At 47.7% G+C, this 13,794-nt stretch overlaps 1 protein-coding gene across 3 annotated transcripts in view; it reads left to right on the top strand.

The window, feature by feature from the left end:
• Positions 1-13,794, top strand: part of LOC144818519 (A disintegrin and metalloproteinase with thrombospondin motifs 3-like) — a 641,954-nt gene that overhangs the window by 400,423 nt on the left and 227,737 nt on the right. For all 3 annotated transcript variants that reach the window (XM_078676013.1, XM_078676012.1, XM_078676014.1), the window contains exon 5: positions 12,552-12,751. In XM_078676013.1, the coding sequence (XP_078532139.1) occupies positions 12,552-12,751 (200 nt within the window). The remainder of the gene's footprint in view (positions 1-12,551; positions 12,752-13,794) is intronic.

Raw genomic sequence — 13,794 nt, 5'->3', positions numbered from 1 at the left:
GGTCGCGCTGCCCCCTTGGTTTTCTGCTCTGCTGTAGCGGGCTCTGATGTTTGCAGGCTCTGGGTGTTTGTTCGGCCCTGCACTAGTGGGCTCACCTTTTTGATCTCCTCTGGCTTGGCCTGGGTTTCTCCTTGCTGCTCCTGGGGAACTAGCTGGTCTAGCATCCGTCCCCACCCCCCATTTTTTCTAGTTACTGGGTTCTAGTGTGGGGTGCTGATTAGCTGGGGCTGTGGAGATTCTTGGCCTGCCTCCAGGGGTGGCGCCTCTCCCGACCGGCTTCCTGCGTGTTGGGGTTGCCTTGCTACGTGGGCTTGCGACTATTGGGGGGTACAGGAGAAGCCTGGCGTGCGCATCTGTGATGATGAATGAAAGATGAATGGGTGCTGTGGGGCGTCTTATTTATGTCCATGTGATTGAATTACCGTCATTTGTGTATATATCGATGATGATGTTTTTGTACACCCTTTGAGAAATATTTATATCCTGAAAATGAAAATAAAATTATATATTTTTCTATTTCCTGTCTGATGAATCACATTATGCGGCCCTGAATTGTAGTGAGCTCAAAGTTGTGTTGAGTGTAATCTCTGGACTCTATATGAGCCTTTAATTAAAACATATAGGGCAGACTCTTCTCCTTTAGTCCTTGGTCTTTTTTCCCCTGCTGGTCTGCCCTGCGTCTGTCTCAGGGGGCCCCTACTTGTATTAGTTAATCCATCCCCATCACCTGGAAGGAAAGAGTGTAGGACCCCGTATTGGTCACAAGCTGGTGGTTAAGGGAACAAGGTAGCCCCAGTAGTAAGACCCGGGGTAAAGTATGATACTTGTGTAAACAATAGTTTAAGAAGAGGCCCGTAAGGTTCTCTGGCAGCCTGGGCTGAATATTTGACAATTGACAGTTGAACAGTTTCCTTAGGAGTCCTCTGAGGACTGGAGTATTAAGTATGCATGGACACAAGGGGGCATATTATCAAGGGGGTTTATCTCCGCTTTTTTGGCTTTAAAAGCCAAGAAAGCGGAGATAAAATTATCTCCCTATTACCAAGCTGTCGCTAACACCAGTTAGTGACAGCTAATAGGAGATAGCGACCATCTTGGGCCCCGCTTTGCATGTCAGTGATATTTATCACTAATGACATGCAAAGTGGGCGTGCCAAGATGTTAGCGACTGGAAACAGTCGCTAACATCGCTATCTCCTATTACCAACTTTACTTTTGGAGATATTCGCGCTAAGCGCGAATATCTCCAAAAGCTAACACCTGCCCTGAGCAGTTCTTCACCATGTTATCCAATGGGAGGTGGATAACATGGCTAAGAGCATTTGCTCGATAATGCATGAATATCGCTGACTTTTCAGCGATATTCATGCATTGCGGCCGTTTTTTATCACATTTGCGATAAACCTTGCTAATAGCAAGGTTTATCTGTGATAAAAATCGCCGATGTGCGGCGATAATTTTTGTCTCTAAACAAGTTAGAGACAAAAATTATCGCTAGTTGTTGGTAATACGCCCCAAGGTTTTTAGGGTGTTATGACAACAAATGTACTCTCTTCATAAATTAGCTCATCATATATTACGTAGTCTTTAGGTGTCCACAAGAAGAATAAAAAGTGCGTGAAGTGAAGGTGCGTAGGTGACATTTTAAAACAACATCGCACTGAACAACATTCTTGTTTATCAAAACTCCACAAGTAAATGAAAATGATAATGGAGTTTTTGTTGGGAAGGTCGACGGCGTTTCGATCTCAAGTTACTGAGGTCATCATCAGGACGTGAGCCTGTGAGCACTGACAATCTAGAGGGGGAGAAAGTATATTTAGAACCTTGGCCCATGGGGGTACATATGCAGACTTATGCAGTTATGCGCACGCCTGGTTTGGAGTGATATTAGTGCATGTGCATATGAGGGGAGACATATCAATATGATTGCTTGAGTTCACTACTTATTAGTTAGTGTAAACTCTTTCGCTCATAAGCGCTTAGTGGGATCATGAGCGAACCATGCATTAAGTTATCTTGGTGCTAGAATTGAGTGAAGGTCGCACAAGAATTACAAGAAGGTAGTGGATGAATACTGACCATCGTGTCAGTGAGCATGGAATGCTCTAAACAGTTTGTCATTGGTTAAACGCAAGTTTATCACTGAGACATGCACAAATGGAAATTAAGGGAAAACATGAAACTTCATGGAGTGCTAACATTTTCTACACCACGCAGCGAAACTTGCCCAAAAAATCTTTCCTACTTCACACACCCCTAACGAATCAACTTGATTCTGTGCCAAAAGAAATGAAAAGACAGAAATGATAGGCCAAGGGCCAGCTGCATAGGAAAACAAGCAAACCCAGAAACACTGCTGCCTCATTGGACATCATCAGTGAGTTTCAGTGGCGGATCCCCCATTGGGGTGTGGGGCATTGCCACACTGCTTTCTCACTGTGCGAGAAGGCAGCAACATAAATGGTAATTACTACCATTTACGTTTCTGCTTCTAGCAATGCAAGAAAGCAGAAGTGCCTGGTTGGGGTGGGCGGTCCTGCTCGAGGGCAGGGGGAGAGTGGCTTGCCCAATGTAGTGCATACTGACGGTTTGGTCGGCCACAGGCCGACCAACCAGTCAGTATGCACAACAGAGGGCAAGCTACTCCCCCCCTGCCCTCGAGCAGGACCGCCCACTCTCCCTTTTTCTTTATGTAGAGAAAATGGCCCGGCTGTGGGGCGCTCTCCGATGCGGCTCACCAATCACAACGGTGCCATTGCATTGTTGTGATTTGCAGAGCGGAGCGAGGCTGCCTGCCTTTCCTGATGACGATGCAGGAATTGGAAAAGGCAGGACAGCGGGAGTCGGAGTTTGTCTGACTCTGAAGCTAAGAAGCAGTACGTTAAATGGCGAATGTGGCTATAAGTAGCCAGGGAGGGGCTGTCGGAATTTTTCTAAATTTAAGAAGGAAAGTGTAAACTCAGATTTTCGAACAAACTTGGGGGCATATTACCAACAACTAGCGATAATTTTTGTCTCTAACTTGTTTAGAGACAAAAATTATCGCCGCACATCGGCGAATTTTATCGCAGATAAACCTTGCTATTAGCAAGGTTTATCGCAAATGCGATAAAAAACGGCCGCAATGCATGAATATCGCTGAAAAGTCAGCGATATTCATGCATTATCAAGCAAATGCTCTTAGCCATGTTATCCACCTCCCATTGGATAACATGGTGAAGAACTTCTCAGGGCAGGTGTTAGCTTTTGGAGATATTCGCGCTTAGCGCGAATATCTCCAAAAGTTAGTAATAGGAGATAGCGATGTTAGCGACTGTTTCCAGTCGCTAACATCTTGGCACGCCCACTTTGCATGTAATTAGTGATAAATATCACTGACATGCAAAGCGGGACCCAAGATGGTCGCTATCTCCTATTAGCTGTCACTAACTGGTGTTAGCGACAGCTTGGTAATAGGGAGATAATTTGATCTCCGCTTTCTTGGCTTTTAAAGCCAAAAAAGCGGAGATAAACCCCCTTGATAATATGCCCCTTAAACCCTTGTTTCCTAGTTGGGGTCCATAGCGCCAAGAGATCACATTCTGGGCACGTGTGTATGTTTCGCTCTTCAAAAATGCCAAATGGAACAGAGGCTTTCAAAAGTGACCCCGAGAGATGTAGGGTGGTGATGGGTTTAGGACGGCGTTGATCGAGGCTGTGGAGATGATGACAAAGGGCGGTGGTGAGAGATATTTTGGCGCTATTAAGAGGGGTTGTGGCGTAAAGCAAACTTTGCACCCATTGCTGACTATGATGAGGGACCCCTGAATCTTCCATTTATCACAATATTAATTGGCCGTGTGATGCGTTGGGGGCCCTCAATGTTTGCCCCTTCCTCAGCCGGCCCCACCCCCGCGCCGCAGGGGCCTGATTTAACTTCCTAGGCTGTCACTATGTTGGGGGGTATGGAGCGTGATGCGAGTCTGTGGAGATGGTGGGAGAGGCCCTTTTGATGGGGTCGGTGAGAGGCCCGGTCATTAATTTGAGACTTTAGATCGTCATAAGTATTGCATGAGATGGCGCTGGCGCAAGCCGTGGGTGGGGAGGGTGCAAGTTGAGTTGCGTAGAGGCTCTGAGGGGGGAGGGGGGCAGTAAGAGAGACTGTGGTGCTGTTGAGGTGGCGGTGCTGGTTGTGGGTAGGTTGGTTGAAGCAGTGGCGGAAAAGTTGGGAGGGTGAGGGAAGAACTTGGGGGTTCGGTGGTGGGGAGACGCGGGGGTAGGAGATGACGAGAGCCGGATTAGACCAAGGAAGAGCTTCCGGTCCGCTCTCCCTGCTGGCCCGTCCCCCGCCCACCAAAGATCATTGAAAAGCGTTCCTGTTCTGACCAACAGTGGGACATTTACTCACAGAGGACACAGGCACAGAGGAACGAGGCTTTCCAGCGCACGACGGCACTTTGACCAGCGTTCGAGGCTTCCTGTCAACCCCTCGCCGCACCCGCTCCGCGGGTGCCGCTTCGCTGCTGGGTTACAGCGCCAGCAGCCCTTTGGGAGAAGACGCGAGGAGTTTTGCGGCAAGGCGGTAAGGGGCGCGAGGCACCAGCAGGGCTGCGAGCGTGCAGGGACTTCATTTCCCAGAAGTCCCTGCGAGACCAAGGAAGAGCTTCCGGTCCGCTCTCCCTGCTGGCCCGTCCCCCGACCTTCTGCCCCTCCTATTAAAAGCCAACTAACTCCCGCAGCGCGGGACGCAGCCCTGGCTAAGACTGGGCAAAGACAGGGCCGTTCGAGGACTGAGCGGTCTGAGCGGTCTGGACTGGCCCACCCTCTTTCGCCCACTGCTCCCTACCATAGAGGTCCACAAAGTTCAATTTTTGCCCACCATTTCACATATAACTTGTTCCCTGGCCTTGCCCCTTGTATAAGACATGTGCACTAGAATAACCAGGAGTAAGGCATCTAAAGGTGGTCATCCAACCAGTGGTCCAATAGACGACTTTATTACTTGCACTAACTTCGCCATTGACCAGGAAATATCTAAGCTTCAAACCCGGGTTTCTCTTGAGTTGGCAGCGGCTAGAAGACTGTCTGAAGTTTTTGCTACCTCTAAAAAATCCTCCTTGGGCTCTATAGCTGCGGCGGTCACTCCAGAGCGCCCTCCCATTCCCCACTGTATAATTTCACAGGCTGAGGTTCACTCTATTCCGCCTCAACATATCCCTTCCCCACACCACACCTCACAATCTAATCTCGTGGAAGCGAGTATACCTGCCACCTCTTGCACTCAAATTGTCAATACTACCGTTCCCCCCCTAGTGGTCTTTAATGCTCCTAGTGCTACTCAACCGAACCGGAAGTCTTGCCCTCGTTCCGCCTATTCACGGAAGAAGGCGAAAATCGCGGTGTCGCAACACTTGAAACTGATGAAAGGCTTAACACCTACCACCAGAGTTGTCCGGCCTCTTGGGAAGCAGTCCCCATCGGATGGAGTTGGGGCGGGGTTAACCATCGAGCAATTACCCTGTACCACCCCAGTAACCGAAGGTTTACAGATAGATGGGTTGGCCAACAACGATAGGGAATTTATAGATCTGGTATGGGAATCCCTTAAAAAGCTTCTTTCTCCTTTAGATCCCAGACTTTCACGAATCGAAAATAATCTACTTGAGATGGAAAAGAGCATTATTGCTCTGGCCACTCTCGGTTTGAGAAGTCTTGAGAATCAGGGCCTCCCTGTAGCTGATACTACTTCCCCAGCTACTACAGCACAAGTACACCAAAGTCTGCCCATTATACCTACCATTGCACGCCCGGTTCCCAAACCGAGGACTGTGAAGGTGGACCAAATGTCAACTGTTACAATCCCTAATGCCCTCAAACGGGCTCCAACCCACTTACTTGCTAACGCTAAAACTGGTACAATTTCAAAACCTCAGCCTGGCGAGGCTACTATACCGCCTACCCAGGGCTTCTAGGCAAAGAATAACTTTAGAGGGGGCTATATTGACCTTCCCCCGGAAGCTAATGACTTTGTAGTCGTGCTGACGGGAGTTCCACAGATTAGTAATGGCCAATATGAGAATCACAGGTCCCTGGAAAATAAAATAATGCATTGGCTTAATGTCAATAGACCTATTCCTAACGGCCGCAGAAGTAAAGTTCGGATGGTGCGCAGAACCTCCTGGGTGGGCCCAACTAGGAAAACGAACGCGGGGGATTGTATAGTTGTAACTTTTGATGATCCGTATACGGCTCAGCATATATGTTCGTGGCCCTGCAGTGAAGGGTCCTCTGTCATCCCGAGACCTTTGTCCTTTTTTTATCCCCCACGACCCATGCATAATCAGACGGACAACTGGTCATTTGTCCATCACCAACCAAGGAGAAACCGTTATAACTATCAAGTGGATCCCCATTCACATTGGAATGGTTTCCCAATCTCTAATAGATTCGGAGGCCTGGAGGAAGTAGATTGACTCCTCAGGCATTTTGGTTCCTATGCAGTGGGTAATGCACCATTCTTGCCAGTCCATGGGCGTCCCGATCCCCTTTGTGTAGGCATCAAATCTTTAGTCACTGTCCGTCCTTCTGGCCTAGCACGAACATCACATAGCTCTATTTCTGAGGGGGGTTTGATAGCTAGGAGTAGTGTAGATTTAGCTGAGTTGACTGAATTGGGAGCTTTTAGCCTAAAAGGTAGGGATGACCAGTTGGAACCTTCCTATACTCCACCAAAGGCCCCTATACTTGCCACACCATCGGTAGGAACCCAGTCTGAGGGAATTATGGCCCTTACAACCTCCCACAAAATTTTCCAAGACGAGCCCCTTGAAAGGTTACCTTTACTGGCTGTGCCTATTCCACCTGCATCTGCTCATTCTTTCAGCCAACCTAACAAAACTGTACCCCCGTTAAAGGTTGTAAGCTGGAACGTGGCAGGGCTAAATCGGAACTTTGATAATCCCGAATGGAATGTGTTCTTAGAGCCATTTGATATTTGTATTTTGCAAGAAACCTGGACCTTGGAACCAAAACATAGAGTAGGATTTACCACCTATTTTGTCCCAGCTCTTCAACAAATGGGTTCAAAGGGCCGCCTGTCTGGAGGTCTTTTAATATGGGTTAGCATTGCTTTGGGCCTAAAAGTGAGCCATAGGTCCACACACTCTCCAGACTTGCAGAGGATCTCATTATATTGCCAGGGGGGAAGGATGTTAGACGTTTTTAACCTGTATCTGAGGGGTGCTAGGAGCGGGTCATCAAGCCTACCTCAGACAGGTCTTAGCAATGACCTAGCTGCCTGCAAGATTGACTCCTATATTCTTCTTGTGGGCGACTTTAACTGTTGTTTTGAACCCTTGGCAAAAGAAGATATTTTGGATTCCTTTCAAGAAGATGCAAGAAGGGGTATCCCGACCCTGTCCCTTGATCCGATCCCTAAATGGACACAAAGTGCGATAGACATCAATGCACTCTGTTTGGAGCATAATCTGAGATCAGTGAATGGGCGATCAAAATCGGACCTTATGGGCGCTCACACCTATAACAGACCGGGCCACTCCTCCAGAATCGATTTTATCATTTTGAATTACAATCTTTGGTCTTTTCATCTAGATATGGAGGTTGTAGCAACTACCGATAGTGACCATAACCCTCTTTGCTTAACCCTTTCTCCCATCTGGCAAACTATGGAGCACGACAAGCAAGCCCATATCTGGAAGTCATCCCATGAAATCGTCCCGTCCAATTGCGGTAGGCGTTTGAAGTGGGCAAAAGTTAAAGCAGATGAGGCAAGGTTGGCGCAAGCCGGGTCCATCTTGTCTGTGGTGGAGCCACAGCTTGACGCTTTAACCCCACCTAGTACAAAAGTCTTACCACTTTTTTTAGAGACCATAGTATCACTGAGTAAATTGTTTATTATTCAATATACTAAGCCTAGGGTAGGTTCCAAAAGCGATTCTAATGCTAGAGACAAATGGTATTCTCCTAAATGTCGTGTTGCTAAGGGGGAGCTTATTGCTGCGGTAAAAAGTAGGGACCAGGTCGCTATTAGTTCTGCAAGGAAATCCTACAAAAAAATAGTTGCTGAGGCAAAGGAGGCTTATGATTATCACTTCTGGTGTGACCTAACCGAAGCTAGTAGCATGAAGGATTCTAAAGGGTTCTGGGATCTCTTAAGAGCAAGGAACAAGCCCATTGATCAGCAAATAACCTGTAATATTTCGGGTGAGGTTTGGTTTGCCCATTTTTCAAAGCTTTATTCTGCTGCACTGGACCTGTCTCCTCCATGTCCGGGATCCTTGTCCATTACAACTGCTAATTCTCTTGCTATAGACTACCCTTTCACTAGTCAGGAAGTTGAAAGGGCTATCAGGGGCATTGTCCCCAATAAGGCTCCAGGTCCTGACGGGATCCCAGGGGACCTACTGAAATCCTACCCAGCAGTATGGAGCAGACTAATTGCTTCACTTTTAAATGAGGCTCTGCTAGGAGAATCTTTTCCTGACTCTTGGAGGGGTGCAGAAGTTGTGCCTATCTTTAAGAAAGGCAGCAGGGACGACCCAGCCAACTATCGCCCTATAAGTTTGTTGGATTCAACCCAGAAGGTAGCGGGGAAAGTTGTCCTGGGTAGGATCCTGCAGTGGGCCGATGAGGGAAAGATCCTGTCTGATTTTCAGGCAGGTTTTAGAACAGGGACAGGCACCATCGAGCAAACATTCCGCCTTCTGATGATATACTGGAAGGTGGTGGTACTAGGCGGGGGTACGTTATATCTAGTCTTTATAGACTTGAGAACGGCCTTCGACCTGGTCCCACGGAAACTACTTTGGAATGTCCTCGATGGTTTAGGGTTACCCACCTACCTGTTGTCTTTGCTTAAAAAATTCCATGAAGGCAATTTCGCCCAGATCAGGTGGGGTGTCCAGGGAGAAAAAACATCTCGCATCCCAGTAGACAGGGGCGTCCGCCAGGGGTGTGTGCTTGCCCCCACTCTGTTTTCTCTATATGTCAACGGAGTGGTGGAGCATCTGCTGCAACACCCTGCGGATGCACCTACCCTGGCGGGCAGAAAAGTCCCAACGCTCCTGTTTGCGGATGACACCCTCCTGATCTCGAAATCCCCAGCGGGCATTCAGAAATTGCTTTCTAGCTTTAAATCCTTTTGTGATAGCAGGGGTTTAGCTATAAACATAAGCAAGACCAAATTCCTTGTCCTTAACCCCCCCAAGAAATCCGCCGCCCCACCCGTCCTAGACTCCATCCCTCTGGAGAGAGTCAAAGAATTTGATTACCTAGGAATACGTTTGTGTGACTCAATGAGTTGGAAGGCACACCACCAAAAGGTGTTTCTGACTCATAAAAGGGTCACAGGTGCCTTGCTCAAGGAACAACGAGCTTCCTCGTTGAAACCAATTGGGGCAGTGCTAGATATCTACAGAGCAAGGGTTGTAAGCGCAGCTCTATATGGCGCTGAACTGTGGGGTATGCAGAGAGCCGATACCTTGGCCCATCTGGAAAACAATTTCCATAAAGATCTGATGAAGCTACCCCACAGCACTCCTACAATCCCCCTCTTGTTGGATGCAGGTACTCGCCCAATTTGTGAGCAAGCAAAATTACGCCCCCTGCTACTTTGGTCCCGGGTATGGAATGTCCCAGAATTGTGTAGTTACGCTGACGCCCTGAAAGATCTGTTGTCTCTCCCAGGTTGCAATAAGATACCCTGGTTGAGGGAGGTAAAATGATTGCTTTATGAGCTGGGATTAGGAGATGCCTGGGTCAATAAAACAGCACCGCCCAAGCAGTTCCTAAAGAACGCCTACTGGTTATGGGTAAATAACAACAGAATGCGTAATTCCAACCATTGCAAATCTGTCGCCCAGTTCTTACTAGTTAAAGATCTCCCCTTCAGGGAACCTTATCTGGACCTAATCCACAGTTCTGGAGACAGATCACTTTACTTCAAATTTAGGGTGGGTGTTCTCCCCCTAGGAATGTTAACTTCCTCTTGGAATCCTCCTTATCAAACGGTCCCTTTTTGCCCGTTTTGCGACTCAAGGGTTGAGTCTGTCGCCCACCTTTTGTTCGAGTGCAGTGTCTATGCAGCTCCTAGATTGAAATGGCTAAAGCCCCTGTGTAGAAGTCTAGGAACAAGATCACACCTAGAAGCCCTACGTATATTGCGCTCTGATGCCCGCCCATTCTTTGCATGCTGCATGGCAAAATTTCTTGGCTGGGCATGGCGTATAAGATCTGCAAGAAAGTTATTGATCCAGTGATGCCCTTTTTTCTGACCTGCTTTAGATACTAGTGTAAAAATCTGTAAGGATAGCTTAAATGTGTATTTTGTATTTTACTGTTTTTATTATGATTCCGCATGGTATTTTATATTATGCATCCTTGCAATGATTTTATTCTTTGTACTGCTTTTATGATATGTACTGTATCGAAATAAAGCTATACTACTAGTGGAAAGTGGGAGCGGTGGTTTTGGAGCAGGGACACGGGTTGGAGAAGAGGTAATGGGTAACCTGTTGAGAGCACCTAGAAGCAGTCAGGAGAGGTGATGGCAGAAGACCAAAGCCATAGCCATGTGAGGGAGCTGGGTTTTGATGGAGGGACAAGCTCGGAAGAGAGGGAGTCTGTGAGGGGAGAAGTCGGGGTTGTGGTTGGAGAGGCAGGTGACGGAGAATGGCGGGCAGCTGCGGGAGGAGAGTCAGAGCGGCAGGATCTGGGGGGTGATATTCTAGGAGTCGGAGCATTGGCATTCCAGCCTGTAACACTTGCTGCTGTGGCGGGGTGTCGGCTTAGAGCTTGGGTGCATGTCTGAGACACTTTGTGCACAGCCGGACTGGGTGGGTGCCCGCCCTAAAGCTGGCCAGGGGGACCAGGGGACACCTGCTGCACGTGGGTGTCTTGTGTACAGAAGGCTTCCTGACACATTGGTGCACAGCTAGGATGGGTGGGTGTCTGCCATAAAACAGCCTAGCACACTGGTGCACAGCTGAAGTGAGTGGGCGTCGTGTGGGGTGTGTGTGTCTAGTGTAGAGAAGTTTGAAGGAGAGGTTGGGTGCACACCTTAGGTGGGTGTCTGGTGTACAGCAGGCTGTATGACACACAGGCTGCATGGCTGACCCGGGGTGGATGTGAGTCTGATATAGAGCCAGTGACATGCAGGGTCCACCGCTGGGGTTGTGTGTGTGTGTGGGGGGGGGTGCCTAGTGTAGAGAAGTTTGAAAGAGAGGTTGGGTGCACACCTAGGTGTACAGTAGGGGTGGGTGGGTTGGTCTGGTGTAGAGCAGTCTTGTTTGGCAGGTGTTTAGTGTAGAGCAAGCTGGGTGCACAGCGGGGGAGGAGGACTGGTATCTGGTGTAATGCTGCCTGTATGAGAGGCTGGGTGCACAACTGGTGTGGGTGTCTGGTGTAGTGCTGGGTGCACAGCTGGTGTGTGTGTGGGGGTGTCTGGTGTAGTGCTGGGTGCATAGCTGGTGTGTGAGTGTCTGGTGTAGTGCTGGGTGCATAGCTGGTGTGTGGGGGGGTGTCTGGTGTAGCGCCGGGTGCACAGCTGGTGTGTGTGTGGGTGTCGGGTGTAGTGCTTGGTGCACAGCTGCTGTGTGTGGATGTCTGGTGTAGTGCTCCCCTCCTCCCAGCATGACCGCTCTTTCCTGCACAGGCCACCGCTGCACATTAGTATATATGAGGTGCATTGCCACGGTCTGAGCTGTAGCATACCTTTAACTGGTTGTGCGGGGCACAGACTGGTTCAGTGCGCCATATTTCAGTTAATGCTTTGCCCCCAGCACTGCCGCAACTCTCACCTGCCCTGGGGCAACAGTGAAAGGCAAGCCGGATGTTTGAAGCAGCCAATACGAATTTCACTGCACAGGTAGCAACCAGCCTGACATCAAAATGCAACAGAGCTCCTCCTACAGGTGGGTGCAGTGAGGGACAGCATCCTCTTGCAGGGGGGGTGTCTGGCAGTGCGTAGGGCCCTTTTTCGGCCCTTCAGAGAACACTTGATCCTTGAATATTTACTTCAGGCTTCCATACTTTACCGTTAAGGCTGTCACTATTCCATTTATAATGATTTTGCACATAACTACAGACAAAACACAATACGTGTTCTGTCTTTATTCAATACAATCGAATGGAAAAATACCAAAATACATTCTTCTTGTGAGTCTCTTTCCATGCTGCCAGGCTAGTAGATGGTTATACTGGCCACAAATAGAAGACATTTTCCTAATATATGTTAAATAGTTGCAGATGCTGACGTTGTCTGGTGAATGTATTGTTTTATTGGACTTAACTGCTTAGTGCGCTTAAACACTACCTACATTGAATAGCGTGTGTACATCAATTAGCCAATGTGGAAATTCACTGATAGCATGTTCATTTTTTCACTGATCGAAACATAAATGTGAATAAATATCAATAAAATGCGAAAAATGAATATAATTAAATAGATATGAAAATGTAAAAAAAAAAATCCCACTCAACCAGGAGCTTCAAATATAATCACAAAATGTATTGGAACGGTGTGATCTGAGTGAAACCTTTTTTCTCCACAGAGTCTGCACTTGATGGTCTCAGGGATCTAGACAATGTGTACAGCAACATCCAACAGCAAGTGAACGACACCCTACGGCGGCGACGGCACGCGGGCGACAATGACTACAACATTGAGGTTCTCCTTGGTGTAGATGACTCGGTCGTTCGGTTCCATGGCAAGGAGCATGTTCAAAACTACCTTCTCACTTTGATGAATATTGTAAGTATGCAGGTTAAGGTATTCTCTATTTTATCATAAGAAGTGTAAGGTAGTGTCTTAAGCCTAGAGTAACTGCAGGGCTTATCTGCCCTGATGGCAGCTTCTCCGAATGGGTTTGAAGTTATGTATCATCACTAACATTGCACTTTGCATTCATGAGGGTAGGTGTTTATTTCCTCAGTTATTTGAAGACTAAATAGAGTGTGACTTTTTGGAGGAACAGCACTTACCTGTGCTAGTTGAGGACCAGAGGATGAAGCTTTGGTTTGCATCAATGTTGAGAGGTGGGAGGATTGGGTGGGCTACTAACTTTCCATTATGGAGACATTTGCATGTGAACAAAAGTAATTGTCCTATATGCTGTTGTGGTGTTTGTAGCTCTGCCACCCACCCACAATATTACAAGGAGGTTTGTTATTAAGGATTTTTCAGAGTCTGTCATTTATCTCAGACCAGAATATAGTGCTTTTGGAGTCTATTAAACATTTATTTGGTTTGTGATTTCCATTCAGTGGTAAAGAATTGGGGTGGGGGTCCTATGGTGTTGGTGGAATGGTACATCTGCCATAAGATGGTGGATGCACCATCCTGCCACACTTGCAGCTCCCCTCCCCCATTTAGAGTTGTGGAATTGCAGGGTTTCCCTGTGCAGAGCCTCAGCTGATCGCATTGTCAGAACCCTTCACTAAAGGGTCATCAGTTTACAGTGATGGTCGTCCCACTCAGTGGGCGTATCAAACCTGGTGTGGTATCAGAACATCATTGTCAGAATATTGTACAACACCAATATTGTGTTCTAAAAATAGTTCACAAAAATATTGCCCCACCGGAATTAATAATAGAAAATCTACACCCAAGGGCACGCTGTTTTTTTAAATAATTAAGGAACAATATTTATGCCACCTGCTACTTCTTTATACAATATTCTGACATGCCCCTATCAAACATTTTGCCTGTTCGGCAAAAGATCAGTTCCTTTATTGTAGGCTCTGCAGCAGAGAATCCAATGAAGGCACAGCGATCCCTGCCAGGCAGTTGGGAAT

This window comes from Lissotriton helveticus, chromosome 2_1 (genome assembly GCF_964261635.1).
Source record: "Lissotriton helveticus chromosome 2_1, aLisHel1.1, whole genome shotgun sequence".
Taxonomy (NCBI): Eukaryota; Metazoa; Chordata; class Amphibia; order Caudata; family Salamandridae; genus Lissotriton; species Lissotriton helveticus.
Note: the sequence above shows the minus strand (reverse complement) of the source record. Positions and strands in the feature narration are given on the sequence as shown.